Source organism: Eublepharis macularius, chromosome 1 (genome assembly GCF_028583425.1).
Source record: "Eublepharis macularius isolate TG4126 chromosome 1, MPM_Emac_v1.0, whole genome shotgun sequence".
In the NCBI taxonomy this organism is placed as follows: Eukaryota; Metazoa; Chordata; class Lepidosauria; order Squamata; family Eublepharidae; genus Eublepharis; species Eublepharis macularius.
In genome coordinates, this window is record NC_072790.1 from 19,030,882 (window position 1) to 19,058,586 (window position 27,705).

Consider the following 27,705-nt stretch of genomic DNA (forward strand, 5'->3'; position numbering starts at 1 on the left):
ACCAATGTGGGAAAATGTGTATGCAAATTGGATAAGTCATTGTATCAATGACAGTGTGTTATTTTGTGGACCTATTTTCTCCATCCCCCTCCCCTAGCAATTCTTCTTTGGATTTTTTAAAAAATACATTTACCTATGGAGTATATTTTTCATTACTATCATGCTCAGCCCCATGAGTGCTTTAACAGATGTGTAGAGCACATAAGCAAAGGTTATCAAGTAGCTCCACCTTACCAGTTTGAGTCTGTTTGCTATGGTGTCTTTCTGCTTATCCACATTCACAGGGCAGCAGCATGGGGAAAGATTTCAACCATGAATGGCAACATCTGCAGTTACTATTTTCCATGCAAATTATGGGGAATTATATCCTATAGTGAAGCATTTCATGCATAGTTATAGCAGGTATATTCAAAACTCTCAGTGTGTTTTGTTTTTTCCTTCTCTCAAGCAATGTTTTTCACTAATAAAGGTCTCGCAGAGCATCTAATATATTTTGTCAGCCATGCTTTAGTGTATAAAATGTATAAAAATATAGATAGTGGAGGTATTATGGAACATGGCATTTTCCATTGATGTCATGTCTTTCCCCCCCTCCTGTTTGGCTCCAGCTCCTCTTTCATTCAGGTGTACTGGTGTCCCTAAGCCTTTCTGGGCCTCAGCTGGAGCGAGTGGTGATTGACAGAACTCTGGTGGGGAAGCTCATCTCTGATACCATCAGTGACGGTAATTATGCCTCTGTGCAATTCAGTTGCCTGCATTTACAGTGGAAGAGTAAGAATGGTGTGTCAACAGGTAGACCAATTATTATCACTGGGGACTTGCAAACATAATAAGTAATTGCATGTAAAGCCACAGTTACCCCCTCCCCGCCAGGACCAAAACTGCTTTCAGAAAAGTTTCTGGTCTTATTGGCACTTACATTTATTTTCTAAATCTCAGTCCCTTCTATAATTTTCCCCAAAGGTATTAAAGTCTGGCACAGGTAATTGTTTTTTCTCTTTTGAATGTTTTTCTAGGAAAGTTACTAGAAACAGACTATAATGGAAGCACAAACCACAGGAGAGCAGTGTGCTTCCCGTGTCCAGGAGCTCACGAACAAGGCCAGCGCAAATGGCTTTGACGATAGGACAGTCAGGCTTGGTTATCGCCAAATACTGCCTGTTGTAATTCAGTGCCACTCTCCAAGGACTTGGGTGGGAGGATTTTTCCACTTCTACTAACGGAGAGCCTGTTGAAGTTTTGTTTTGTTTTTTTAACATGCAAAACCTGCCCCAGTAGTTATTAGGTATGGCCCCTTCCCATTTCTTATCCATTGAAAGAATGAACCTGAAGGGAGCTGGCTTTTGATAGTTTTGTATTATTATTGTCTTACAGTGCAATCCTAAAAAGAATTGCTCCAGTCTAAGCCCATTGAAATCGATGGGTTTAGACTGGAGCAACTCTTCTTAGGATTGCATTGTTCGTTTTAAGATGCTTTGAGATTATGGAGATTATGGTTATTATTTGAATATTGTAGACATCGGTACCAGCGTGCCATCTTTGAAAAAGAACAGAAACGGGACTAAGAAGGAGAACCAGTCAACCCATCAGACGGTCACCACCATTTGGGCTTCTCATTAAGAAATTCTTGCCCTTAACCTGACCCCTAAAGGAACTGGCTTTAATTACTCTGGACTAAAACATGCCTGGTCCTTTTTGTAGCACACCCTGCATTGTACTTGGGCTGGAATTTTGTACATTGCCTTTGTATAAGCTAATGAAATATTGTACCAGTCAAATAACAGCATGTTGTACTGGCTAATGCAATATTATAATTGTTGAATACCAGCACTTTAAGGATATAAGACATAGGAATTATCAATGTTTTTATGGAATATAATTAGGCACTAGCACTTTTTTATAGTTCTCATTGTGTGTTTAAAATTATCTGAAGGCAGTAACTCTATACAAGGGGCAGGGAGTATTTGTGATATTGAATTGATATATATCACCTTAAGTAATTCACACAATACAAAAATGACTTTGATATAATTTTTATTGTTGGTTTCAATATTTTGTTAAAGTTTGTTTTAGTAATTTTTCACAACTTTATTGCTTTGGATAACCTTCTTTTGTGATTCTCTTGTTGTTGTGATTCATCATCAGTGTAACAGCCGTTAGATACATTGATTTTGCGTTCTACCTGTAGCTATTCTTTTTCAATACAGTAAATTATTAGCAATTTTCTAAACTTAAGAAATGTCCACTTTTGATTGGTATGATTCACTCCTGGAATGTTTTGATTCAAGGATAAAGGGGGAAATGTCCTACAGTGTCAGAGGGGCAAATATCATATGTAAAATGTCTTCAGATTTGTCTTTGTAGAGCTTAGTAGCTACAAGGAACCAGACTTTTGTCATAGCTTCTGCAGTCTCACTGGTGTTGCTTTTTATATTTATGCTTGACTGCAGCTGAAAAGACGGTTTCCATTCAACCAGTGAAAGCAATAGGAGAAGGGGGTTACACTCCAAAATCCAAAAGGGTTGAAGAAGGGATGAGTATGAATATAGGAGAAATATATCATATTAGAGCAGGGATGTGGTACATGATAATTTATTCAGCTTTACTTAATCTGAGCCCTCCCTAAGCTTTATTTCTCATTTCCAACAAGGCCCTGACAAGATGAAACCTTGATGTCTTTTAGAAGATTATAGAAGCTCCAGTGTAATGCTTTTAAAGCATTGCCTTGAAAATTTGCTTTTCTTCCCCTAGTGTCTCAGTGGAGAATTCAGTAATTTGTTTTGTTATTGATGACCAATATTACAATACTGACAGTTTTCATGTGTGTTTTCAGCTGTTCTTACAGACAGTTTCATGATCTTGTCATTTTGGGAGCAAACCAAGCTCTGTCTCATTCATTTCACAAAGAAGGCTAGTTCTCCTGATGTAAACAAAAGGCTTGAAAAAATCTCATCCTTGGATTTTAAGGTATGATCATCAATAAAGTTAGTGTTCTACCATAGTTTAATATAAGCTCATAAATAATTTTGAAATCATATTTTGGATGAATGTTTATAATGGAATGCTTTTTTCTTTTAATGAAGAAAATTAAAAGATGTAGGTTAGTAGCTCCAGTTTAGAGAAGTCTTTAAATGGTCACCCAAAGATTCAACAATAACCATAGAACTAATTAGATTTAGACATACCAGGGCTGGATTAACTCTTCGGTAGGCATTCCGTAGCTTGTGATCCCAGAAAACTTGAGTCCTTTGCCTAGTGTTATCTAAGGCCTTTCTTGCTCATACAGAATTTGTATCCTACTTCTTAATAAACAGGCAACTTATTAATTATAATATGTTATAAAATGATATAAAATAAAAACTTAGAGTCTTTTTACATGAGACATCTTACACGGGTATGCTCAAGTGTAGGGAGATGCAATGTTAGCTGGGAAGCAAAGTTTAAAAAGAGCTGGCGGAGATCACACCTCAGAGAGATTGTTAATTTCGTTTTCACCTCCCCAAAGGCTCTGTCAATTTCACCTCCCCTTTAGGGAGGCAAAGATGAAATTTGTAGACCCTCTGAGGAGCAATATCCACCAGCTGTGTTCAGCTCTTTACTTAGGTAATGCCCTCCCAATGCAACTGCTGAAATATTTTTATCTTTTGACAGTACCATTTGATAGTACCAAAGCTCAGAAAAGTTTTTACTCTGGAAAGAATGAATGCTCTTCCCTTGTATCTACCCTTTTGGAGGGTAGATACAAGAAAGTACCATATGCTAACAGAACATGCAGGTGCCCATATGATAAAATTGAAACCGTTGAACATACATAGCGTGTCACATATTTAATGAGTTGAGGGCTAGCTTAATCATCCCTCTACTTAAAAACATTGAACTACCTAATATGAGAGCGCAGGTGACGTGGTTATTATCAGATACAAATGATTCTGTTACGCTTTCTGTAGCAAAATATGTAGGGGCAATAATTAAACACCAAAGAAATGACATTAAGTAAGGTTCTTCCCATTATAGATAGATAGATAGATAGATAGATAGATAGATAGATAGATAGATAGATAGATAGATAGATAGATAGATAGATAGATAGATAGATAGATAGATAGATAGATAGATAGATACTCACATAAAATTGTATTTGAGAGCTACTGTAATAAAGTGGTTAAGTGGTTGAGCTATGAATCAGCACTCTGCTGGTTCAAGTCCCATAATTGCCATGAGCTTAGCCTTGGGTAAGCCGCTTCTCTCAGCCCAGCTCCCCAGCTATATTGTGGAGTTAATAACAACACTGACTTTGTTCACAACTCTTAAGTGGAGCACCAATCTGTCCAGAAGAGCAGTATATAAGTGCAGCTATTAATTAATTAATTAAATTAAGTCTACTTAGAAGTAAGTTCCAGTTTGTTCAGTGGGGCTTGCTTACAGATAAGTCTGCAAAGGTCTACTACCTAACTCACTTGAAAGATTCATTTGCCTCGTAGGTAAATTCGTGTACCAGACCCAAACATTTTGAATTCAGTTTTTCTATGTGTTTATTTCACCTCTTATATATCTAGGGTTAGTAACTTAATTTTGTAAATAACTGTGGGGTCTGGAATGTTTTGATTCAAGAATATTTTAATCAATTATTTCACTTCTGGAAAATCTGAGTTTATAGAAAATGTGAGGTTGGAGATTCTCCAAAGAATAGAAATAGACATTTTCCTTTCATACAATGTCTTTTCTCCTTTGCCGTATAAGATAGAGATCAGTAAAACGGCTGTTCTCAGGATCACCATAAAGAAATGCCCACCTTTTCTAGTCTTTTTCTCCCCCCAAAGTCCCTAAAATGCAGAACAATGAAACACATTTTTCGAGCTAATTTTTGTCTCTTTCATATTTTATTTCTTTGTTTAATCAACTTTGCATCTGTCAAAGTAGCTTTTCTTGGCTTGTGTTACTTTTTTGCCACATTACATTGTAACTTGTTTGGGAACACTCTCTGCTAGGATGGACATCTAATACATTTTCCAGGCTGTTTCAGTTCAAGGCCTCTTTTCAACAGTGACTTGTGTTTGCAAGATTGATCCAACCTCTGTAACATGGATTTGAGACAGTTCACTGTTCACAAGGAACTGAGCTGATACGTTGTTTACTCTAAAATGATGCTCAGTTGTGCTTTGCAGAGTGTTAAGCTTCGTCTTCTGGCGGGGACAATCATGATTCATACCTGTCTAGCAAAACAGCATTGAGATGACACTTGCTGTGATCATTTACTTTCCTAGCCTATGATTCATGTGGTTGGGTATCACTAACCACGTTTTGGACCCATATGTAGAGTCCAGTGCATATAGATCCAGAAACATGGTCAATATTACTTTTAAAAAAATAACAGGTGGCCATGTTATTCCCTTAGGAAAAAAAACAATTGAAGCAGAGTCAGTGAAACTGTATTTTTTATTAGAACCAGCTAATAACCTGAGCAGTGAGCTATCTTTTGAGCTTAGCAGGATACTTACTCAGACTTGACGCTAAACAAAAAAGAGGGAGAAAAAGATGTTACTAATAGAGGGCATAATGGAAGCCCGGTCTGCAACGTGTTAGTCTTAAGATGCTAATACAGGAAACTCTTTGCACGTTAATTAAGTTAGATAGTGCCCAATGAAAAAGATACAGGTTGCACTAAGGGATACTTGAAAATATAAAAGCTGGCAATTATTAGAATCTTTCTCTGGCACTAAAGGAAGCCTCTTGTTCCATAAGAACTTAATATTACATTATGAAATTCGAAAAGCTCCTGAATTCTTTAATGCAATTTCTTTCATTTGAAGTGTGCATTGCAAGACTATTTTCCATTGTATCACAATGCCACTCCAGAAGGTGGGTTATTCTAGGCTATGTCAGGCAAGTAAGGGGAAGACTGAAGGGATCTGCACTTCAAAAATTTATGTATTAATTTTGTGGAGGGCATGCTTTTTGTTATCCGAAATGTTGGGTGTGTAGTTACTGGTTCAGGAATCCATTTGAGGTGCTGAAACTATTTTGGCAATTGCCTTATCATAGAATCATAGAGTTGGAAGGGGCCATACAGACCATCTAGTCCAACCCCCTGCCCAGTGCAGGATCAGCCTAAAGCATCTCTGACAAGTATTCATCCAGCCTCTTCTTGAAAACTGCCAGTGAGGGGGAGCTCACCACCTCCCTAGGCAGCTGATTCCACTTTTGAACTACTCTGATGGTGAAAAAGTTTTTCCGAATATCCAGCCAGTACCTTTGTGCATGTAGTTTTAGCCCATTGCTTTGTGTCCTACCCTCTGCTGCCAACAGCTCCCTGCCCTCCTCCAAATGACAGCCTTTCAAATATTTAAAGAGAGCAATCATGTCCAGAAAGCAGTGGAGCAGAGAAGGAGTGAGAGGAAACTGGCCCCACCAAACAGCTGTTAGTCAGCATCTCTGCTCCTTTTACATTTTAAAGGGCCATTATGTTCTATGGGGTTAGACCAGGATTTTGGGGATCAGGTCTTCCCATAGAAAACAATGGCCCTTTAAAATGTAAAGGAGGAGAGATTCTGGCAGTGGGCCAACTTCTTCACTCCCTTCTGGCCCCTGTGCATCCCAGAAACACTCCTGAGGTTTTGAGATTTTTTTCATTATTCCTGGAATTTTAGAAGTCCCTGGGTGACATGAAACAGCTAATTTTGCGTTTAATTTTGGCTCAGGAATATCAGAATGTGTACCTCTAGCAGAAGGTACAATAAAAAATGGATTCAGGACTGCCCCTAGAAACACCAAACCCTTTCCTGCAACCTTTGAGATGTCTTCTACTTCAGCAGATGGTGGCAGGCTTCAGAGCCTAGCACATACAGGTAGACAGGAAAGAGGCATTTAGATAAGTAGTTCCCAACTTTTTTAGTATGGTGGCCCACAAGTCCAAATTTCCTTGGTAGGGTGACCCACTTAAAAAAAATACAGAGCATGCACATATCAATAAAACTGCAAAAGTCTGAGACCCACTTTCAGAGCTTTTTGACCCACTTTTGGGTCGGAACTCACACATTAGTAAACACTGATCTGTATCACCTCTGAAGCACCTTTTGAAAGGTGATTGCTTAGTCCTGCAAGCTACAGACTTGCCTGATCTTACAACAGGAAGATAGTGTTGGCTTTCCTGCATCTTTCTTCTTCCTCCCATAGCGCACGCTACCAGCTGTTCCCATCATGGTATCTTTATTTCAGTGAATCAGAGCAGCACTAATGAAACTGTGTGATGACTGGCTCATGAGCAGGACAGTAGTGGAGAGGCATCTGGCTGCACTGGATGAATACAAATCCCCTGGGCCAGATGGGGTGCACCCAAGAATGCTGAAAGAACTTTCCAGAGAACTTGCAGAACCCCTGCCCATCATCTTCAAGGCCTCCTGGAGGACTGGGGATGTGCCACAAGATTGGAGAAGAGCGAATGTTATCCCAATCTTTAAGAAAGGGAGGAAGGATGACCCGGGAAACTACAGGCCGGTCAGTCTGACTTCTGTTGCTGGGAAGATATTAGAACAGATTTTAAAGGGATCAATCTGTAAGCATCTGAAGGACCGCTCAGTGATCCGGGGAAGTCAGCATGGTTTTGTTCCTAACAGATCTTGCCAGACCAAGCTGGTTTCCTTCTTTGATCGAGTGACCAGCTTACTGGATGGGGGGAACTCTGTTGACGTGATTTATCTGGATTTCAGTAAAGCTTTTGATAAGGTCCCCCATGACATTCTGATGGGCAAACTGGAAGACTGTGGACTGGACTATAGGACAGTTCGGTGGATAGGGAACTGGTTGGAGGACCGCACTCAAAGAGTGGTGGTCAACAGCATTTCATCAGATTGGAGGGAGGTGTCCAGTGGGGTGCTGCAGGGCTCGGTTTTGGGCCTGGTACTTTTCAATATTTTTATCAATGATCTGGATGAAGGAGTGGAAGGGCTGCTCATTAAATTTGCTGATGATACCAAATTGGGAGCGGTAGCAAACACCCAAGAAGATAGAATTAAAATTCAACAGGACCTGAATACTCTGGAGAAGTGGGCAGCTGTGAATAGGATGCAATTCAACAAAGACAAGTGCACAGTATTACATCTGGGCCACAAAAATGAGAAGCACAAATACTGGATGGGGGATACACTTCTGGGCAGTAGTCTATGTGAAAGGGATCTTGGGGTAAGAGTGGACTGTAAACTGAATATGAGCAGTCAGTGTGATGCGGTGGCAAAAAAGGCTAATTCAATCCTGGGTTGTATCAAAGGGGCCATAGCATCGAAATCGCAGGAGGTCATAGCCCCTCTCTATACTGCCTTGGTCAGGCCACACCTGGAGTATTGTGTGCAGTTCTGGAGGCCTCACTTCAAAAAGGATGTGGACAAAATCGAGAGGGTGCAGAGGAGAGCGACGAGGATGATCAGGGGTCTGGAGACTGAGCCCTACGAGGAAAGGCTGAGGGCCTTGGGAATGTTTAGTTTGGTGAAGAGGAGGTTGAGGGGGGACATGATTGCTCTCTTTAAATATTTGAAAGGCTGTCATTTGGAGGAGGGCAGGGAGCTGTTCCAGTTGGCAGCAGAGGGTAGGACGCGAAGCAATGGGCTAAAACTACATGCACAAAGGTACCGACTGGATATTAGGAAAAACTTTTTCACGGTCAGAGTAGTTCAAAAGTGGAATCAGCTGCCTAGGGAGGTGGTGAGCTCCCCCTCACTGGCAGTTTTCAAGAAGAGGCTGGATTAATACTTGTCAGAGGTGCTTTAGGCTGATCCTGCATTGGGCAGGGGGTTGGACTAGATGGTCTGTATGGCCCCTTCCAACTCTATGATTCTATGAAATGGCATATGTCCAAAGGAGACCCCTCTCTTCCCATAGTTGTGTCTTTTCTACTCAAGCTTGAAGAATGATCAGCAGTCAGGTCTACGCCATTGACAGTGACCTCCAACTCTGATTACTGCAAAAGATGGGATATAAAACTTAGCAATGAAGTAAGGACCCATGATTGTATGATACCATTTCAGTCAATCAGACAGTCCCTCATATCATATGTTTTCAGGGTCCTCAAGTTTATCAGCATCTTGACATCTCATTTCCGCCCCCCCCCCCAATCATGTACAAGTTTCCATGGGAAAATGAATCAGACCCTTAAGGGTACAGAATAGGCCATGCAAACCATAGTTTCCTTTGTGATGGGAAGCATTATTCAGGTGATGTGCAAAGAGCGTCTTCTTCCAAATGCAAAACCTGGGGAGGGGAGTCTTCTTCTTGAGGTTCACCTGTCCCATTACCTTCCACTACTGAGACTTGCTCTCCTTTCCAGCCAGAACAGCAGGAATGTTGATAGAACCTCCGTTATTGCCATATCTAAGTAAATCCACTCTGTTCAGAGTATAAGCTCTTTTTTGGGTCAGATCAACCTGTGGAAGAGGTAATGCAGGAACAGCTTTCATCTCATAAAGTGCTGGGTAAAATATTAAGACCCCGGACCTGCCATACAGATCATACTATACCTCTACATCTGTACATAACTGCTCCTTGGATACACATTTGTAGCTAAAAGGTAGGAATTTTTCTACTTCAAGGTGTTATTGAATTTTGGTACCGAGAGAATGCTTGGAACTGGATAGATCCCTGAGACTTAATAAGGCAACCTGCAGGCTCTGTCCCTTCTTAGATAAGGAGGATATTCTCCATATTCAGGGTGTTTATTGCAGATGCTGCTCTTTTTGGCAACACTGCAGTACTACCAAGGAGGGGAATTCCAAATGAATGTTTCTACACATCACAAATTCTAGAAATGCTGAGATTATTCTGTTTTAGTAGCAAGCTTCCCTTGTGTCTAATCCTCAATAGATTGTTAAAGATTAGAGATGAAGTAATAAGAAATTGGCATCCTAAACAAGAGGCCATAGAAGTGCATATTCTATTATTTGTTTGTTTGGTAACACAATTTTTAGACTGCCTGTCTGCCCCAACAGGGCCACCAAGGTGGCTAACAGTTTAAAGTATACAGATTAAAATAATCTTAAAAACCATTAAAATCAGCATACAAGTACATCATTAAAATAATTTAAAGCCAGAGCTTAAAAATAAATACAAAAGATTTTCTAAAAAGTTATGATGTTGAGGAAGGAGGAGGGATCACTGAAAACGCCAAATTAAACAAAAATGTTTGCGTCTGCTGGCAGAAGACACCAACAGAAGACACACTGGGGAGTGAGTTCTAGAGTTTTGGTGCCACTGCTGAGAAGACCCTCTCCTGGGTTGCTAGCTGTCTACCCTCAGATGAAGGGCACCTGCCAGAAACCCACGTGCAACTCAGGCTTAGGCTGACCTTCTCCTACACTGTGGTAAAACTTCTCCTTTTTAAGCCTATGAAGCTGTATATTGGGCTGGTAAGCCTCTGGTACCATGGTTGATGTCAAGCTTCAACTTTCCTTCTTGTCCCATCCTTAAGGATGATTAAAAATGGTTACCCAGCCAAGTCTTAGTAGGGAACAGATCAGGGGTTTGCACTTCCCTTTAGCAGAGACTGGCACACAAGGCTTGGGGAGGTTCAAAAGGTAACTGAAGGTTTATTTACAGTAGGTTAAAGTCAGAAGGCAGGTAGGCAGGTGTTTGAACTGAAGAAACAGAAAGGTTTTTGTACAGGAACTTCACTGGTGTGAGGCACAAAACACTTGGTTTAACACTAGGTTGCTGGCTTCTTTCAGAGGTTGACACTGCTTCACAGATGTTACACTTTATATACTCAAACACAAACACAGCACGACTTCCCCTCCTCTCCAGACATAAGGGTGCTCCACTGAGACAAACCCTTGCTAGATACTGGGCAGGCGTTATAGTTATGAGCTATAACCCTGTTTCTGGCACTGAAGGGGAGACGCCTCTCTACCCACTTCCTTGGCCCTCTATAATTCCCAGATCTCTTGAGTCTAAGTAGGAGTTAGTGCTGGTTTCCCCACTTTAGTCCTAGGACTAAAAGTGTTTCACAAACATTATTTCCTCTCACAGAGGATTCTCTGGCTGACCCTCTCTGGTCTAAAGCCAGGCTCCAACTCCCTTTCACTCTCTTGTTTTCCCTCCAACTCCAACTCACAGCTTCCCCCAACATTCCATCCCCAACTGCCATTTCAGGCTAGCCACATTGGGGAGGTGGGGGGAGAAGGAAAAATGTCAATCATACTTTCACTTCTGGAAATCTCAGCCTCTGAAGCTGAGTCCCTCACAGCACCCAAAACAGTGTCTCCAAAGATGACTGCAGTGTTCCAGTAGGTTCATAAAGGTGTAGGCCGTCCTTCAGGTATGCTGCAGATGTCAGTCTTCCTTACCCGACTTTCCACCCAAACTGTGGCTGCATAGATCACAGCCAAGTGACAGCTCTGGCCTAGACACTGTAGTATTGAGCCCTAGGTCTTCCTTATGTAGCAGGAAAGCTCTCTTTGGTGAATTGCTTAGCAAGAAACTGTCTCTTTGACCTCGGAGGTCAAATGTGTCTTTAAATGCTTGGTGTGGTACAGATGAAGAGTGGGGGTGAATTGAGATGAATAAAAATATCAAGGAGTCAGAACATTATTCAATACCAATATAGCAATGTGTTCCTAAACGTGAACAAACACACAGTTCAGGCTTCCACACAGGTTATATTTCTCTCAGACAACATACACAAGCTCAGGCTGCACACAGCTTGCCTGCTTTCTCCTGACTTAATATTTCTCTCAGAACGGCTTAAAAATGCTCAGGCTGCACACAGCTCGCCTCTCTTGCCCTGACTGAATCTTTTTTCTCCACTCTCAGTCTAAAACTGCATTCACTCGGCCACACTCTCAGTCATCAACCAATCATCTCACTCACTCATCCCTCTCTTTTCCTGCTATATCCAGATCTCAGTTTTTCTTTCCAACATTCTTAAGAGCATCTTGTTTTGGCATAGATCATATGGTAGTCTTGAGTTCAGATTTGGATACATTTCTCTCTCTGGGTGCTGGAACATCAGTCTGCAGCTCCTGCTAAGATAGGAATGAAGGGCAGTGGAGGAGAGGTTCCTTTTCCACACCTGGCTCTTTTTGTAGCTCTGGATCCTGTTTGGGTGGCAGGCTGATTCACCCAGGACTTGCGTCTAATGTGTAAATGCACAGACCATACATTGTAACAGCCTGTTTGCTGAACCTATGAAATACGGCAGTCTTGTAAACCTAAACTTGAGCGTCTGACATACTATCTATAAAGATTAGAGAAAGCTTAGCAAATCATGTGCGGCTCAGTCACTATCAATCAGACTATGAGTGCGACAGCCAAGGTGTATTGATTGATTTTGAGCATGTTTAGGAACAAGAAGCTGCGAAAGGAGGTTCCCACAAACAACGAAACAAAAACAAATCTGGGCTCATCCAGGTTTGACAGGGACCTATTCACAGGTTCCTTCTGTTCGCACCTCTGGCCCCTACCAGTGTAGAATACCTGCAGAAAGAGGAGGGGGAAATCCCGCCTAGATGGACCTCACCTGCTGCTAGCTTGCTACTGCAAGCCACCGTAATCTCCTGCACGTCCCTGCTCTGTCAGCCAAGGGCAGGGCTGGAGTAGGGACAGAATCCAATCCCACAAATGCTTAGTGTCAGCTGCTGGTTTGGGGAGGGAATTTTGCACAGTTCTCCATCTAGCTAGGGTATAGGTACCGAACTTTAGATCATAGTGCAATGGACATATCTGCCCAGTTTTTTCACTGGTGAAAATGGAACCTACCAAAAAAGTCTTATGTTGGGAACACCAAAAGGGCTAGATTGGGGATCATGAAATTGACAAAAGTGAAAAGGCTATCGAGATCCAATCCAGATAGATCAGATCATACTATCCACTTCCAGATGTAAAATTCCCCCATGAATAAGGTTTGGTTCCAGTAGCACCTTTAATACCAACTAGATCAGACAAAGGGAGCTTTGACTCTTGAAAGCTCATGCCTGGAAATCTAGTTGGTCTTTAAGTTCTTTAAAATTTATTCATTTGAAATGTGGTGCTGGAGGAGAATTCTGTGGATACCATGAACAGCGAAAAAGACAAACAAGTGGGTTCTAGATCAAATCAAGCCTGAATTCTCCCTAGAAGCTAAAATGACAAGACTAAGGCTATCATACTTTGATCACATTATGAGAAGACAAGATTATCTGGAAAAGTCAATAATGCTAGGAAAGGTAGAAGGCAGAAGGAAAAGAGGAAGACCTAAAACGACATGGCTTGACTCAATAAAAGAAGCCATGTCCTCCAGTTTGCAAGATCTGAGCAAGTCTGTTAATGATAGGATGTTTTGGAGGTCTTTCATTCATAGGGTCGCCATAGGTCAGAGGCGACTTGACAGTACATAACACAACACAACTTTAAGGCACTACTGGATCCAAATGTTGCTCTCCCACTACAGACCAACACAACTTGAAACGATCCCCATAAACAAGTGACATTAAAAGTGGTACACACTCACGTTGTCACTTGTTTATTGGGTAACTTGGGTCCTTTCCCTGGAATTTAAAGCATTTCAGTATCTGTTCTGCTTCCCATGTTTGCAGGAGTTTCACACTTGCAAGGTAATCATGGGACACTGTACCAATGTTTGTCCGCGGTATCCCCAATTTGTCCCCCTGTGGATATACAGCAATTTTATTTTGAAGCTGCTGCCCAGTCAGGTCTGGCCCGATTCATGTCAGCATAAACTCTATACTCCCCTTCTGCTTCTCTTCTCCCCCTTCTCCTTTTCCCTGGGAGCTGATTGGTCTGTGTGGAATTAACCACTCCCACCCAACTCAGCTCTCTGAGCAACTTTTCTGCCATTTTTATCAGTAAAGCCAGGTAAGAGTCTTCAGGCTGCTTCTCCGTTGACTTCTTTCCTTCCGGGTATGCAAGCACTCTCTTATTTTTTTTCAAAGCTAGGAACGATTCCTAACATTGCTGCTTATTCCTTGCTGGCTTTAAAAGCCAGGGAAGGGTTAAATGGCAGCTTTTCCCTTCATCTCTTGGAGTATGCACTTTTTTTTTAAAAAAAGGAAAGAACGTTGCTGCATATTTATCCTGGCTTTGAAAGCTAGGAAATAATTAAATGGCTGCTTTCCCCTCCCTCCTAGGCATGTTTTGGGATTTGCCAAAGAGAAAAATAGCCTGAACATTTTGCACAGCCCTTTGGAAACAAAACAGCAGGGAATCTGCTTGAGGGGATGAAGCAGCAGCATTTTAACTCTTTCCTGGCTTGGCTTTAAAAAATTGAGAGTGGAACAAGCATGAAAAGTACATATTTTCCCCAGAACTCTGCCAACAATTCCCTCTCCAGTGGGAATAGAACAGCCCAGTCAGCAAATACGGGGGTGGGGGGGGGTGGGGGGTGTTCCAACATTGCAACATTACTACACCTGCTCAAAGTTTTTTTTTTTTTAAAGTGTGCTGTGAATTGCAATGCCCTGAAAGCCCAAAACTGCAGCGAGGCCCCGTCTAAAAAGAAAAACAGGACGCCAAATTGAAACTGCCTTGGACAGTGTGGAACGTGGGGGTGCCATGCCGATGCCGTTGCAATCATGGCAAATGCTCATAAATGGTGGTTTGAACCATAAGTGAGAAAACGGCCTTATTTTTATCCATCCCATGTGAAGCCCATTGAATGATCTGTTCTGAAGCAAAGGGAATGCCTATAATCCAGAGGTAAAAATATGGTGAAGGGAACTTGCTAGAAGTTTGTGTTTGTTTACACAAATTGTATACTGTGTTCTCTTAGTACATAGAAATGGTAAACAGTGCAGTATTTACAATTGCATTAAAGTAAAGCAATTATTATAGCTGTGTTTTATTCTTTTTTCATAATTGTTATAGTTTATCTTGACTGTATTCACTCATCTGCAAAATTATAAAAAACTAAAAAGAAAAGCAGATAATCACATAATACCTAATAGTGATCCAAATCTTAAAGCCCAAAGCATGCTATAGGCTTTTCTGAAAGGGAAGGTGTTTAATACTTTATAAATGCCAAGTTGACCCCAACCAACTGTGTCTTGGCGCGGCTCTGGCTCTCTTCTCTCTGAAGCAACACCCTGCTATTTTGGGAATTTGTATTTTTTCTTCATTTTTAAGTCTTTCCAGACTATATGCTCCCCTTCTTCAGTGCTGAAATAAACATCACCCCTAGCTTTTAAACAAACAAAACAATCCCCTTGGGAACATGATTTCTCCCCTACACACATGCAGCAAGGCCTCCCCCATTCAGTACATCTAAATTAGATATCGTGCTATTGCTTTTGAATTAGATCTTGAAGATATCCCTCAAAGCCTAAAATGCAGTTAGGTCATGCTTTAAGTAATCAGGATAAGTCATTTTCAATTAAATTCTGTGCTTCACTGGAGGACTCTTGTTTTGTTTGTACTTTGATATGTTAGAATAAATTCTATTGATGCTATAAAAGATGCTTTAAATTCAACCCAAATGAAAAGTCTACTCATGGTTTGAGAGTAATTTTTATTCTGTGACTAAAAGGGTAGATTTGTTAATTCAGATATATTTCTGACTGGCAAGGTTTTAAGAGATTGCCTTCAGTGTTCTTGAAAAAGGTTGGCTATAAAAGCTACAATATAAATAGATCCAGAGGAATTAGCTGTGTTAATCTGTAGTTGCAAAATAGTAAAGAGTCTAGTAGCACCTTTAAGACTAACCAACTTTATTGGAGCATAAGCTTTCGAGAACCACAGCTGTCTTCATTAGAGAGCTGTGGTTCTTGAAAGCTTATGCTCCAAGAAAGTTGGTTAATCTTAAACGTGCTACTGGACTCTTTACAAAATAAATAGACCTAGTTCTCATATTTGCGTACCATTGATACACACACATTCACACGTATATTAAACTTACAGAGTTAGTGTTCAGTGTGTAGTATAGTGGTTAGAGGGTCACACAAGGTTCTGAAAGACCTAGGTTCGAATCCCCGCTCTGCCATGGAAGTTTGCTCGGTGGCCTTGGTCCGGTCACACGCTCTCAGCTTAATTTACCTTGCCGGGTTGTTGTGAGGATAAAATGGAGGAGAGGAGAACGATGCAAGCCACTTCGGGTTGCCATTGAGAAGAAAAGTGGGGAATACACCAAGTTAAATAAATAAATGAACTTATTTTTAGCAACCCCTGCTTGTAAATTTGAACTGATATGCAATTGCCTGTAAGCTGTTTCTTCCTAACACAAATTGCTTGAAAACTAAAGGGCTAGAAGAAACAAACTAATATATTTCCCCCCCTTAACTTTTCTGATGTAAGGATCTGCCAGGTAGCCCTCAAAAAGACTTCACTGCATGAGTTAAAGAACTTTATTGATAAGCTGCCAGTTTCAGGATCTTACTCCAACTTTGACAGGAATGGCGTTTCTCTACAGGCATAAAGCATATATAGGATTCTAAGCATGGGTGAATTCCCAAATCCCCACTCCCTTGAGGTACCGGTCAGCTACGTTCAAGAGGAAGTGTCAGGCTATGGATGACGGGATATGGTAGACAGGTACCTGCACCATTGCAACAAGAAGTCCAAGCTCTTGGTTAAATGGTTTTATTCAGAAATCAAATCTTTTCCATATATATTGCCATAGAGTTACTCAGAGGCAAAAAAGCATCTCAGCAGTACATACTTCCTTGATAGGAATAAAGACTTGAGGAAAGTACAACTCTAAATACCCACTCATTTTCCCCCTCCCAGCTAGACCACAGGTTTGCTCGGGAAAGGGTCTGGGAATGCATGAAAGTAAACTGTAACATTTCAGACAGTACAAGGTCACTTCAGTGAGCTTCAAAGAAACGAGAGAACACAGGTGGGTTCTCAGGCTGTTTGAGAAACGAAAGTGTTAGAGTGTTTGCAAAATGCAAACAAGGTACAGTATTAGCAATGGTTCAACACATAGAATGTAGGGGTACAGACATGACAAGAAGCCTCTAGGCAGGAAAAAGCAGAGCTGTTGTAGGAAAAGTCTCGAGGTTATCATGAGTGTCCATGCAAGCACCTCTTCCCAGGCTCAAGTGAGAGGAGTGTAGGAGAACAGATACAGATAACAGTAGAGACAGCCCCTCCCTTGCACACTTTCACCTCACAGTCAAGAAATAACTTCAGCCTTTAGTTATACCCATAGCATCAAAGCACAAACAAACATTACACAGGGTCTTGTCGGGCAGGACAAGTGCACACCTGACATCTGAGCCCTCCTTAATTAAACAACCCAGCCTCTCTGCACATGGAGCATGATGCCTAGGTGAAGGGAATGTTTCCACCTGACTTATTTTCATCACACACACACACACACCCCATCTTGTTCTTCAGGCAGTGGTAGCTGATCAGTCTTTCCTGTGGAAGCAATTTTCCCCAGAAGTTGTAGTTGTGTGAATGGGCCTGAGAATCTATGCCCAAGAGAGGAGGGCAGGATTGGAGAACATTAGCTGAACAGTAAAAGAAGAAGGGGGAATGAGGAGTTGGAAGAAATGGGAGGGAGCATTTGTTAGCTTCTCCTTACTTGCTGGCCCTCAACCTCTGCGGATTGCCATCTGTGCATGGAAGGGGGCCAGGTTGTGGCCAAAGTCTGTGTTGGAGAGAGAATTACAAATGAAAATGAAAGGCCTTAAATGAATACACCATTTTGGGAGACCTAGGAAAATTAATGCAATGTAATGTAATTAATTAAAATTACAGTAGTGTGCTGCCTTTGATATCTAATAACCCATTAACTTGGATGTCCTGTAAAGCACTTCTGAATATGGAGTCAGGCCTTGTGCCGTATATTTTATGCCGCTGTGGCTATTTCACCACGCTGGACTCTCATGCCATATGTTTTATTCTTTTACGTTCCCCAAATCTTGGAAATTCAAAACTGCTATCCAAATCTCCTGAAGCATTGGCCTTTTGCAAGTCCCCCCCCCCATTTCTGTAGCTTTTAAATCCATTTCAATTTACTGGATAGTGAGAAGAGAGAGTACAAGGAGTTAATGTTTACTGTGAGAGAACAACAGTGGTAATTACTTTGATTTCGGTTCCCTTTGATGTGTATTCAGGGGGGGGATGAAGAGGTCAATAATATTATGACCATGCAAATAGAAAGGAGTTCTTTTTGGCTGTTAAAAAAAGCAAAGGATTATTAAAGCATTAACCTTGATTTTTAATGGCCTTGGTTGAGTGGTGAGATCACAATTTGGATGAGCCTGATTATTTACTAAATACAATACATAAATGCAACGGGTTCTTAACACCCATTGCACTCTGGCATTATCGCATTACTGCCATCCTTTGTTGCCGTGCAGACAGGAATATGAAAGCAATCTGTCATGTAGTGAGACTGGCTCCAGAAGCATTTCTCTGATAAGAAGACCCCCTGCCCTTTGCTAGTGTCTGGTCCAGTAGGCTTAGCCATGCGCTTAATCCCCAGAAAGTGGTTCGATTATTGCTGACCAGCAATAGCAAGATAGGTTTTTTTTTTCCCCACCACCCCCTAGCTATCAACCTTCCATTAATTCCTTAAGCAGAAATGTGGTGCAATCTATATTTCCTTGGCATGTGTCACCCAGATGGTGTACTGCTCATGTTTTCAAATAACCATGCTCCAAAATAACATAGTTTGAATAATAAATTCCACAAATCCTTCTGGAGGAATAAAATCAAAAAGAGTCCAGTAGCACCTTTAAGACTAACCAATTTTATTATAGCATAAGCTTTCGAGAATCAAGTTCTCTTCGTCAGATGCCTGATCAAAACTGGGCAGATACAGAAGAGGAGGGGGAAAGAGAGAGAAAAAAGGGAGGGGGCATCAGTTTTGATCAGGCATCTGACGAAGAGAACTTGATTCTCGAAAGCTTATGCTATAATAAAATTGGTTAGTCTTAAAGGTGCTACTGGACTCTTTTTGATTTTGCTACTACAGACTAACACGGCTAACTCCTCTGGATTCTGGAGGAATAGAGGCACAGAATTCTCAAGAGCCACATAAACTTTACGCATGATGTTGTAGCTCATCCATATTACTCAGAGAAAAGTATATCCTTCCTTACAACAGTTGGCGTTCTTAATCCAGAGGGGAAATGTATATTCCATTCAAACATAGTAAATGACCTTTTAACATTTGATGCTGTGTCTGAAAAGAGTACTCTTCGCTTTTTGGTCAGTATTGCAGAACTTAAATATGAGTAACGTTAAATCCTTCGTGTAGGTCGATGCTGTCAGGCAACCATGACTGTACATTTTGAGATATTGATTGGAGTCATAGCTGTAAATTCCTCCTTAACTTACATGCTTCCCTATCCACATAGAAAACTGGGAGCACACACATCTCTGTTTTAAAGTGTTCTTGTATTCAGGTGGGAGGGGGTGAAACCCATATATGGAGTCAAAAATGTACATCCATGCAGTTAAGCATTTTAAACCCATTTTTGTTAATAGAAAAGGCAAGCACATGCTTGAGTCTCTGAAATCTATAGGATTTACAGTTGCTTTCATTGGACTGGATCGTGTCCTTAGTCATTTTAAAACCTGCACAAACCAATTAAATTTTTATCTATATCATACTCTCCCAACACCAAAGGAGAGTATGATATATTTTCAGACCTTCTTTCCACACAAAATTCCACCCCTCCGATTCTCCAGATTCTTGAAGCGATCGGTTTATTTTATTTTACTGCATGTGCATTATGTGCGTATGCTTCCAAGAAGCATCCTGAAATTGAACACATATATATGTTCATATATATATAGTGTTTTGATTTTCTTTTATTTATTGTGAGGTCTCAAAATGGTAATGGTGGATCATATAACTGGAATGCTTCTTGCTGAGGCAAGAAAAGCAACTGGTATAAAATTATTCTTTTACATGGATTTGCTGGTTATTTTTTCCCTCTGAACGGTCCTCAAAAGCTGTCAGAGTGAAATGCAAATGAGATGCTTTTACTCTTGGCTGCTTCCTTTCCCAGCCTCACGAGAAGCCCAGTCCAGGCTGCAGCAGGGGTGGGGGAATGGAAAAGAAGGGCTGTTTCCACGTGGATGTTTTGACACACCTTGGCTTCCTGGCTACAACTTTTGGGAAAGAGCATCCACATGGCATCCTTTATTCCTCCTGTTTCCATGTTTTCCCTCACTTTGCTGCAATCTTTCCCAAATCTGGTTTGATATGATTTTCTTGAAAACTTCACAGTCAAAAGTGCCTTCAGGTGCAGTGTGAAGAACACAGTGCACAATTTTTCAAGTCCATCCTATGTCAGCTCCGTTTTCCTTTCAGGCCTTGCAGCAGATATAGGTAAACACTTGGACAACTATTCCAGATAAAAACAGAGATGATGCTGGTTGGCAAGGCTGACCTTCTAAAAGGGACCTGCTTTTCCCGTTTTGGATGGCATGAGCCTTTCGTTGGCTGAACCAGTCAAGAGGGTCAGATGTGCTTGTTGACTGGAAAACAGACAAGGGAAAGGTTTTTACCAACTTCAGTTGGCATGGAAGCTTGCGCCTCTTCTTAACACAGCTAATTTAAGTATACTAATCCAGTGATCTCCATACTTGGTGACTGAAACTTGCTGTAGATGCATTTGCCCTTGAAGACAACTGAGAAACTATATTTGGTACAAATTGCAGCAGCCAACCCATTGGCTGGAGTGAACCAACTGGAGCCCCTTGCAGCCATTTTCAGCCAGCCACGTTGGTTACCTGTCTGTTTCCTGGCACAGTTTGAAGCGCTGGTTCTCTTCCTGTGCTCCAGTTATGCTGCATCCTCAAAGTTTACTTGCCACACCGTCTCCCAGGAACTGCTCCTTCCTGTATGGCAATAATTCCAACTTTCTAGAATTTTATTTGTTTGCTTGTTTATTTATAGTCCGCCTTTCTCACTGAGACTCAAGGCAGATTACACAGTGTGAGATTAGTACAGTTGATATCAAGGACATTTCCATAAATAATTCCATTGGGTAAATAAACACAAGTTTACAAAGTTTAAATAAACACAAGTTTACAAAGACATAGCATTAACAAGAATCCAGCACAGAGTTGAAGAAATGCCGAAACAGAACATAAGCAATTCTAGGGTTGACATTAGACCACATGAAGCACAGGTAGCTCATAGGAGCACATATTTAAGTCAACAGGTAGTACATAAGGCAACATAGTGGTGAAGTCTACGGTCCTTAACTCATTAGCAAAGCATCTGAGACCCCCTCCCTACAATACAAAAGCCTTTTTGAGTCATTCTGTTTTGCATCGTTTGCAGAAAGCTAGGGCAGTGGGGGCTCTCCTGACTTCCTCAGGCAGGCCGTTCTCCCTTTAAAGGCCAGGAGCACTTGCTACTTGCAAAGTGGCATTTTAAGAAGGCATTGTGTTCATAGCAGCTCCACTCAGTTTTATGATGATTTTGCCTGCTGAGGAGATGGGTCGTGTCTTTTAATCTGGTTTAGAGTTTGCGGTGGTTGTTTTGTGGCACATATAGAGATAGAATTTTTGAAAGACGTGTAGCTGACGGGGTTCTCAATCCAAGATTAGTATTAAACTATACTGACGCTGGAGGTTTCTTCCTGCTTTTCCATTCTGAGCTACTGCACAAAATGAAACCAAAGATTTTAGGGGGGTGAAATTTATAATTTGTCTGGGAAATGAGGCCACTGTTGTCACATGCTGAATGTGCCATAACATAGCAGTGGAGCAGTTTCTGAGATCACAGGGGCATGTTGCTTCTCTGCACATTTGTTATACTGACAGTAACTCTGTTCAATCAGTTCCGAAGTTTGGCTTCCATAATTCCAAAGTCTCCTGCATTTTTTGCCCTCAGATATCTTATCTTGACATACCAGGACCTGGAAACAGAAGAGTGAAGCATCATCTAGCGATAAATAGTATACAGGATATGGTCATTTGTTGGTGGTCTATGGCAGACAATGAAGCCTGGCCTTGGTCTCCTGTTTGTAGTGGACGAGAAAGAGCCAACTTGCTGCTTATGAAATGTGAACATGGCAACTTGCAGGTAATACTCTCAAAGCAGATCCTATTAATTTCAGAGTTGAACAACATGCTCTTGGCCGTTATGTCTTAAAACATTAAGTTGCATCCAGAATAATTTTTTTCACTAAAGGAAGGGGGGAGTTTCCACTGACCCCCCCCCATGGTCCCTCATGCTATTCCTGGCGGGGGGGTCTCTCCTGCCCCCAAGTAGGGTTACCAGCTCCAGGCTGAGAAATTCCTGGAGATTCGAGGGGTGGAGCCTGGAGAGGGCAAGGCTTGGGGAGGGGAGGGACCTCAACAGGGTATACGGCCATAGTCCACCCTCTAAAGCAGCCATTTTCTCCAGGGGAACTGATCTCTGTGGCCTGGCGACCAGTTATAATTTTGGGCGATCTCCAGCTGCCACCTGGAAACTGGCAACCTTACTCCCATGAGCAGCATTTTGAGGGAGAGTTTAGTGGAATGTAGCAGGGTAAGGAGTCAGGAAATTTCCTTTCCACTAACTGAAGTGCCTTTCCATTAGTAGAAATGATCAGTGGTGTCTATCCCAGCATCCTTCAATAAATAGTTTATACCGAAAGCTTATGCACATTTTTAAAAGCCAATGCTGCAGCATTACCATGTTTATTTTTTGCTACTTTTTTAGAATAATTGAAATCACTATTCTTTTCCTGAAGGAGAAAAAGTAATTTGCCTGGGAGGAAATGTTATGTTACTTTTCCACCTAAGACACAGTTGCCTTAATTGCTGATTTGCTTCTGATTTATTGTATCTCAAACTTGACCTTTTGTTAGTCAGAAATTCTGTCCCTATTAGAATATTCAGAAGGAAATGTACGTTGTGACTGCAGGAATACATTAAAAGACGGGTAAGACAAGAAATCCTTTTTGTCGCATTGGACTAAAACTCAGTTAATAGCTGAGAAAAAAATTGCCATGATAAATTTCAAGGAAAGTAAAAATGTACGGCAGATGGCAAAGGCATTGATTACGGCAGTCCATGGGAAAAGGCACACAGCACACAAGCAACAAACTTGCAAGCAGAACCTTCCATTTTTATAAAATTAGAAAATATTTAATTACTGCTTGAAAGCAATCCCCCCCCAAATGATGCACTGAAAATCTTCAGTTAGCATTTCTAATTAGTTTGTTTTACTTTCAGTCGTGTGGTATGAAATTAAACTAACAGAGTTGCTTGCATCCATAAAATGAATTAAACCATTTTCTCATCTAAAAGACAGACAATTCAGTCTCAAAGGGATTATTTTTATGTTCCCTTTATTTTCCTTTTTTAAATCTTCCTAGTAAGCCAATTTTCTGCTTAAAACTCTACTGTTTATAAGTCTTACTTTCTTCAGTACATGGGTTTATCCTCTCCTCTTCTGTAGTGTTATGCAAAATGATGCAATTTATGTGCTTCAAAGTGTGAGCAAAGAGCAAGGCCTCATCGAAAGAAGGGTCGGGCTGATTATTCTGCATCCCAAACATAAGGATACATATGATGAGCGTGTGTAAGCTAGCAAATGCTCTAATTGCAAAGATTAGTTAAACTTATAATTCCTTTTGGGGGGGGTTGGTTTTTGGTCAACTATCTTTATTTCTGATAGTTAACTAGATCAAGCCACTAAAATACCAAAAAGTGTAACACTTGTAACCTGCTGCTAGTTATAATACTCATCAAGTTGACCTTCAAGATATTTTAAATACTGCTTGCCGTACCACCACTGTTAATGCTGCTGTAGTTTTTTGTTTCACATATACTTGGTAGTTTAGTGAGCAAGACATACTGTTGACTTGGACATTATGCTAAACCATTCTGTAGCATTTTGTAAAGAATCCCTGCATTTACACTCTTCCTCCTCTCTTCATGTGCTACTGATCATTTAGAGAGCCATCATAAGAATGTCTACTCAGAACTAAACCGCACAAGACAAATTACACAAGGAAACTGAAGTGAACGGTGATGCAATATTAGCTGGGAAGCATAGTTTGAATTTCACCTCTCTACAGAGCCAGCAAAGATCACTCCCCTGCTAATGAGGGAGAACCCACCACATCCCTAGGCAGCCGATTCCACTGCTGTTACATCATCTATATCTCCTAATAGGGAGCATTTTAGTGATAGCTTGCTTCTTTCCTTGATTGCTTCCCTAATCCTATGCTCTCCTCCAACTATTAACCACTACCTTGCTGTAATTCCTTTTCAGAAGTGTCCGAAACATCGAAACGATTTCTTGTTTCTGTCCCCAAAAAACCCTCTAGCCTGCTCTATTTTGTTATGCATTGTATTCCTTCTTCAGGGGGATATCTGCATCCTAGTCTTAATAAAAGAGTGTAATATTTAGCTGGAGTTAAATATAAGTATAAACTAGAGTTAAATGCTAAAAAAGGATTAATATAAAATAATAGAGCAATGGTAATACCAGAAAATGACCCCCCCAAAAAATTAAGTTGGTCTCTCTTCCACTGCTGAATTACTCTTAATGTGAAGAAGTTTTTCCCAACAACCAACTGGTACCTTCCCTCCTGTAGTTTAAATCCCTTGTTTTGAGTCCTGCCCTCTATTTCCAACAGGAACAGCTCCCTTCCCTCTTCTAAGAACTAAGCTACAAGAGACGAATTACACAAGGAGGAGCACGTGAAGGGAGTCGCAATGTTAGCCGGGAAGTTGAATTTTAAAAGAGATAGGAAGGCTTTGTCAATTTCCCTTCTCTACAGAGCCCGGGAGATCTCTGCTCAGAGGGTTTGTTTATTTCTTCTTTGCCTCTTAGAAGGGGAGGTGAAACTAACAGAGCCTTCTGGAGGCAAAGAGGAAATTAACAAACCCTCTGAGTAGTGATCTCCCTGGCTTTGTAGAGAGGGGAAATTGACAAAGTCTTTCAATCTCTTTTAAAACTCCGCTTTCTGGCTAACATTGCAACTCCCTTCATGTCTCCTCCTCGTGCAATTCATCTCTTGTAGCTTGGCTTTAAGTGGCAGCCCTTTAAATCCTTAAAAAGAGCAATCATGTCTCCCCTCAACCTCCTCTTCTCCAAATTGAACATTCCCAGGCCCCTCAGTCTTTGCTCTTTGGGCTTGGTTTCCAAGGCCCCTGATCATCCTGGTTGCTCTCCTCTGCACTGTTCCAATTTGTCTACATCCTTTTTGAAGTGAGGCCTCCAGAACTGCACAGAGTACTCCAGGTGGGGCCTGACCAATGCGGTATGTAATGGAACAATGACATCCGGTGATTTGAATGTTATGCCTTTGTTAATACACCGCAAGATTGTGTTTGCCTTTTTTGCTGCTGCATCATTACCACAGATAGGGGTAAGAAAGCTTCATCTCAGTCACTGGCTCAATAGATAGTGACAGAAATAAAACTAACATAAAAAGAAGCAGGGGATTCCATGTCTTGATCAATTGCGAGCACATTCCACCAGAGCTCAGTCTTCTTCCATGGCATTTCTGAGAGGAGTTTGTTTGAAAGACATTTGCAGAACAGCAACTTGGTCATCAGAGGACACGCTTATTAAACATTTATTAAATGTGAGGAGAGAGAGGCTGCAGTAGGAAAGGCGGTGCTCCATTCCTCGCTTGACTGAAAAAGGAAAAAAGGTAAAAGATCAATTATCATATAGTATTGTACCAGTTGCAAGGCCAGTCCATCCCAGACTCCATGGGACAGACCAAATAGTTTTAAGGGGTTCCTCAGTTTGATCTGGCAATCCTTTTTTATAATGCAGTTCGATGTGAAAACCTCCCTCCCCATTATATCGTGTCACAATATTCTGAGCAAAATATGTTTTGTGCCTTTATTCCAGCTCTCAAAGAATGAGTGCCAGCATTCACCCTCACTTACTATGCTACCTTCAACTCATCAGGTTTAACTTAGGGCCACTCAGCTGCTGCCCCATAACTTTCCATAGCCCCATCCCTCTTTTCCTGATTTATTTTACTGTATTTTGTTTCCTGGAGAAATACCCTGACTGACATGTTACTTAACTACTGCCAGTATGCCTCCAATACCTTTTCTTTTCTGGGACCAATTTATAGTAGTAGAGTTTGGATGGGGTTTTTTTCTTTCTTTTACAAATAATCAGACAGCATGACAGTCTTCTGTAACATGATTATTTTTCCTCACTCTTGCCTTTGCTGTTCTATTTGGCATCCAGTGCACATTTTCCATAATGGCTTGAGACCAATACTTATACTTTCTCTTATGTATGGGTCATTGAACCTTTATTTGTTTGGTTCTCCTGTGTTGCCCTATAGCAATTTGTTTTGAAATGGTGAACCTTGCTTACATGGACAATAACTCCCTTGGTGTTTTAGCCCATGCTTACTATATCAGGCCAATTCCAGGTTATTATAATCCTGATCTGATCACTAACTATCTGTATATTAACTAAGGAGATGTTGTTTATGTAGTCTCATATCCCAATGTAAGTCAACTGAGTCAAGAGCTCCTGAATTAATTAGGGGCCGATTTATTCACTGTGAGCTCAGTTCAGTCTTTTATTTGTTTTGCACAGCCAAGAAGTTGATCAGAGACACATAAATAACCATTTTCTCAGGATATTAGAATCCTCTGGACAAATAGCTTTTGGCTGATAAAATGTTTTACTCAATGATTTTCACCAAAATGGCATGATATCACCTGAAAATTCAAGGAAGGAAAAACAATGAATTGATCATTCCTTGAACTGATAGAGAACATATAATATTTATTTCATTCTAAGTTCCCAGTTTTTTTTATTAGGTTAATGCTTGTTGGTGAAGATCCTTACGACAAGTTAAAACAAATGTAATGTTGGAAAGGATTCATAGGCAACAAAGAATGCTATTACTTTTAAATGTATGCTGCCTCCCTTGAGGATAGTGTTTATATAATAACACTTCTAGACAAAATTTTATATTGAAGACTTTATTAGCAGGCATTTTTTCATCCTATTTAAAATTAGACTGCATAATTTATAAAACCGTTGGATTGCATTTCAGATTCTGGGTTATGTTCGAACAGATGGAGACCCACTTGATGCAAGTTTCAGCTTTAGTCAGCCTTATCAGGTTCATACAGTTGAACATTCGGTCAGTGCAGACCAAGATCCCGCGGCTGACAGTTGTGTCTATGAATATATAAGGAATAAAGTTCAGTGTGTGGCCGTCACCAAAATACCACTAAGATCAAAGGCTATCAGCTGTTGCAGGAACAAGACGGGAGACAAACTTGTCCTGGGATGTGAAGATTCTTCGGTTGTTCTGTATGAATCCTACCGCCAAGTAACTCTCCTTGCAGAGTCAGAAGTATTGCCTTCCTTAATGTGCTGCCATCCCAGTGGAGCCATAGTCCTTGTGGGCAGTTCACAAGGGGAGCTGCAGCTGTTCGACATGGCACTGTCCCCAATGAAAATGCAACTTTTAGCAGAAGACTTCTCACCTAAAGCAACTTTGCAGTTCAGTGAACACTTTGATATATCCAGCAGCCTTATCCAGATTCAATGGGCTGCACCTCAAGTTCCATCTCAAAGCATGGATGGGATGGATGTACATGATCTTCTGTTACTTAGATTTGACAAAGGACCCCTTGGAGGGCTTCGTTTCAAAACTGGTAAGTTAATACATTGGCTGTTTCCACATGTCTTACCTGCCTGCGGAACATCGCATGAAAGACCCAGAAGACACCGTCTTCTCGCGCGAAATCGTGCCAGGAAGACATTGTTATCCAGGAGTTTTGCACGAAATCATGCAAAACTCCCAGATAACAGGGTCTTCCTGG

At 41.0% G+C, this 27,705-nt stretch overlaps 1 protein-coding gene across 2 annotated transcripts in view; it reads left to right on the forward strand.

Annotated features, from left to right (window-relative positions):
* WDPCP (WD repeat containing planar cell polarity effector) overlaps nt 1-27,705 on the forward strand; it is a 215,052-nt gene that overhangs the window by 36,759 nt on the left and 150,588 nt on the right. For both annotated transcript variants that reach the window (XM_055001704.1, XM_055001713.1), the window contains exons 7-10: nt 609-723; nt 2,834-2,967; nt 21,779-21,970; nt 26,928-27,537. In XM_055001704.1, coding sequence (XP_054857679.1) covers nt 609-723; nt 2,834-2,967; nt 21,779-21,970; nt 26,928-27,537 — 1,051 coding nt within the window. The remainder of the gene's footprint in view (nt 1-608; nt 724-2,833; nt 2,968-21,778; nt 21,971-26,927; nt 27,538-27,705) is intronic.